The sequence below is a fragment of the Nannospalax galili genome, unplaced genomic scaffold (genome assembly GCF_000622305.1).
Source record: "Nannospalax galili isolate Female #2095 unplaced genomic scaffold, S.galili_v1.0 scaffold765, whole genome shotgun sequence".
Taxonomy (NCBI): domain Eukaryota; kingdom Metazoa; phylum Chordata; class Mammalia; order Rodentia; family Spalacidae; genus Nannospalax; species Nannospalax galili.
In genome coordinates this window covers 1,734-4,739 of record NW_008352647.1, presented here as the reverse complement: position 1 = coordinate 4,739, position 3,006 = coordinate 1,734, and the positions used below count along the sequence as shown (strand labels likewise).

Genomic DNA, 3,006 nt, shown 5'->3' with positions numbered 1-3,006 from the left:
TGATTCAGGTCGAGAAATGTCTTAAAAGATTAAAAAAAAAATTAAGACAAATGGAGGTTTTTTTCCCAATCTAAAATGTATGATCAGAAAATCTTCCATAAACAAAACCTATGAAGGCCCAGGACACAGACTGTAACAAACTACCTGCAGCCTCCCATTATTCACTGCCCTTTTCATCCTGAGTAACAGAACCCAAATTTAGTTGGCCAGGGCAAACCAGAAGAAATGACTATATTTTCAAGCCTCCCTTGTAACAAGATATGGCTGTGTTCTAACCATAGAGAAATAGGTGACAACTGGATGAGTCTTCTAGGAAATCTCCTTTAAAAGACAATCAGGGTAACTATCGTTTGTACCTCCTGAAGGAGACTGTTGGAACTCTCACATTGACAAAGACCCACCAGACAGACAGGCCTCTAATCCCTGACAGCAATGGAACTACTACAGAAACCCTGTGCTGCCTGCTCTGACTTCACATGTGCTTTTTCTACTGACTTCTAGTATTAAATTGTAGAATTATCCAAATATAGCTCTTCAAACATCTAGTAACATAAACAAAATTCACCTAAGAATGCACCCACCAGACAGCTAATTCCACGCATGGCATGAAAAAATATTTGAGGCAGATGTTTAAGGCAGGGATACTGATTCAATTCTTGCGGCATTCCACTCACATTCAAGAACTGTTCCTGAAATTTGGGAGCAGAGCTTATAATGGCTGAGTTACTCAAGTCCACAGGATTGCTAGTGAAAAAGAGAAAGAATTACACGTTTAGAAAGTTCTATAGCAATAAATATATGCTATCCAATTTAAAAACAGGATTGTGTCTGTTTCTTTGATGCAGAGAGGGGACTGATTTGTATTTGATGAGCTAGGGATTCAAACATGAATATTTCTCCACAGATGTGCAGGTTTGTTTGTATGCTATAAAGGAACTTACTCTTTACAGAATGAGAATCAAAGTTAAGATTTAAATGGTTTAATTTTAAAGAGTATATATGGGGGCTGGAGAGATGGCTCAGCGATTAAGAGCACTGGCAGCTCTTGTAGAAGGACCAAGTTCAGTTCCCAGTACCCATATGATGGTTCACAACTGTCTCTAACTCCAGTTCCAAGAGATTTGATGCCCTCTTCTGGTCTCCACAGGTACTGCATGCACACAGTATATTTACACACATGGCGGCAAAATACTCATACACATAAAAACAAATAACTCAAAAAAAAAATTTTAAGAGTATATATGAACACTGTTTTCTAATGTTTGGAATTAAGAAACAGAATAGTGAAACTAATCATGACAAGAACCTCATGAAGAAAATGTTAATATAAACATTTGCTTAAGAAAACTAAGTACTCATATGCATATACCATCCCACAAATACACACTTAAAAATAGCAAATCTTTACAAAAAATATTTTAAAAATCAAAGATTAGTGTTTCAGTTTTATATTATGTTCACATACAGATATTAAAGATAATAATTCAAACAATGCATTTGGGATTGACTTATATTTTATATATAATTAAAATTTTAAGTTTTCCATTGAAAAACAAATTTAGATTTCCATTCAAAATGTGCTTAGTTGCTAATTAAACAGCTTCTCTTAAAATAATACTGATAATCTACAACCACTAGAAAGAATTTCTACTGGCGAGAAGGCAAAGAACTAGGCTGAAAAATACAAATCTGTAGTTTATATACTCTAGCCTTTGAAACCTCTTCTCCCATCCACCAAGACTCTAAGTGTCACACATCCCTTAGTGGCAAAGGGGAACACGTGTGTATGTTTAGAAAACGGGCTTCAAGGGCTGAAGAGATGGCTCACTGGTTAAGAGCACTGGCTGCTCTCGCAGAGGACCTGGGTTTGGTTCCCAACACCCACATGGCTGCTAACAACCATCTGTAACCCCAGTTCCAGGAGATTCAATGCCCTCTTCTGGCCTCCATAGGCACTGTATGCACATGGTACACTTGCAGGCAAAATACTCATAAGCATAAAATAAAAATAATTAACTTTTTTTCCAGAAAACAGGCTTGTAGCATACTGTACCAACAAAATGGGAATTCATCATAAGGGATATAGGTAAGAAATCTCTAGCAGCACTGCCTGTTGGGGGCTGTAGTCCATCTGTTCAGAAATTAGAAAACCATGCATGAGGTCAGACACAGACTATACCTCAGTTCAGGAGAGCTCTGCTAAATTCATATCTATTCAATTTTGAAAACTAGAAAGAGACAGGCTTATATCACCTCTTCTAGAAATGATTTTACTTGCATCCAAATGCTCAAGAGAACAGATGGGAGAAAATAAGTAAAACCTGAAATGAAAATGGGTAACAAAGGATACAGAATATAAAACAAATATCCCCACAGATTCTGATGCCTTGTATGTCTGACACATTTTTGGTTATCTGCTAAAAATCTAATTTCCGTCAGAATTTACTGAAACAGAATGTCTAGGTAAAGCCTCAAGGAAAGACGGTCATACACAAATTAAGCATTTAAGAACAGCACTAGTAAAACTCAATGGAAATTTCTTTCTAGGAAAAAGATGAAGCATTTGGTATATTTCACATCATACTGAAACAGAATGTCTAGGTAAAGCCTCAAGGAAAGACGGTCATACACAAATTAAGCATTTAAGAACAGCACTAGTAAAACTCAATGGAAATTTCTTTCTAGGAAAAAGATGAAGCATTTGGTATATTTCACATCAAATTCAGGCCCTTTCCCAGGAAATTTGTACTTTGGCAACTTAAAAAAAAAAAGGAGAGAGAGAGAACTTCTCACCCCCTTTAATACTCTGTTGTGTGAAAGTTGTATGTTCTTTAAGGGTATAAACAAATGAGCAGTAAAACCCTAATTCTGGAATCTTTTTAAAGAGATAATTATTGGAAGCCTGGTATAATGGTACATGCCTATAATCTCAGCACTTGGGAAACGGGGGGTAGGGGAAATCACAAGTAATCCTCAGCCCTGCTTCTGACCCACTCATGGCTTACT

At 36.6% G+C, this 3,006-nt stretch overlaps 1 protein-coding gene across 1 annotated transcript in view; it reads right to left on the bottom strand.

The window, feature by feature from the left end:
- Positions 1–744, bottom strand: part of Ralgapb (Ral GTPase activating protein non-catalytic beta subunit) — a gene marked incomplete at its 5' end in the record, with an annotated part of 76,371 nt that extends 75,627 nt beyond the window's left edge. The window contains 1 exon segment of the mRNA XM_029554319.1: positions 566–744. Within this exon segment, the coding sequence (XP_029410179.1) occupies positions 566–744 (179 nt within the window).
- Positions 745–3,006: the final 2,262 nt, after the last annotated feature.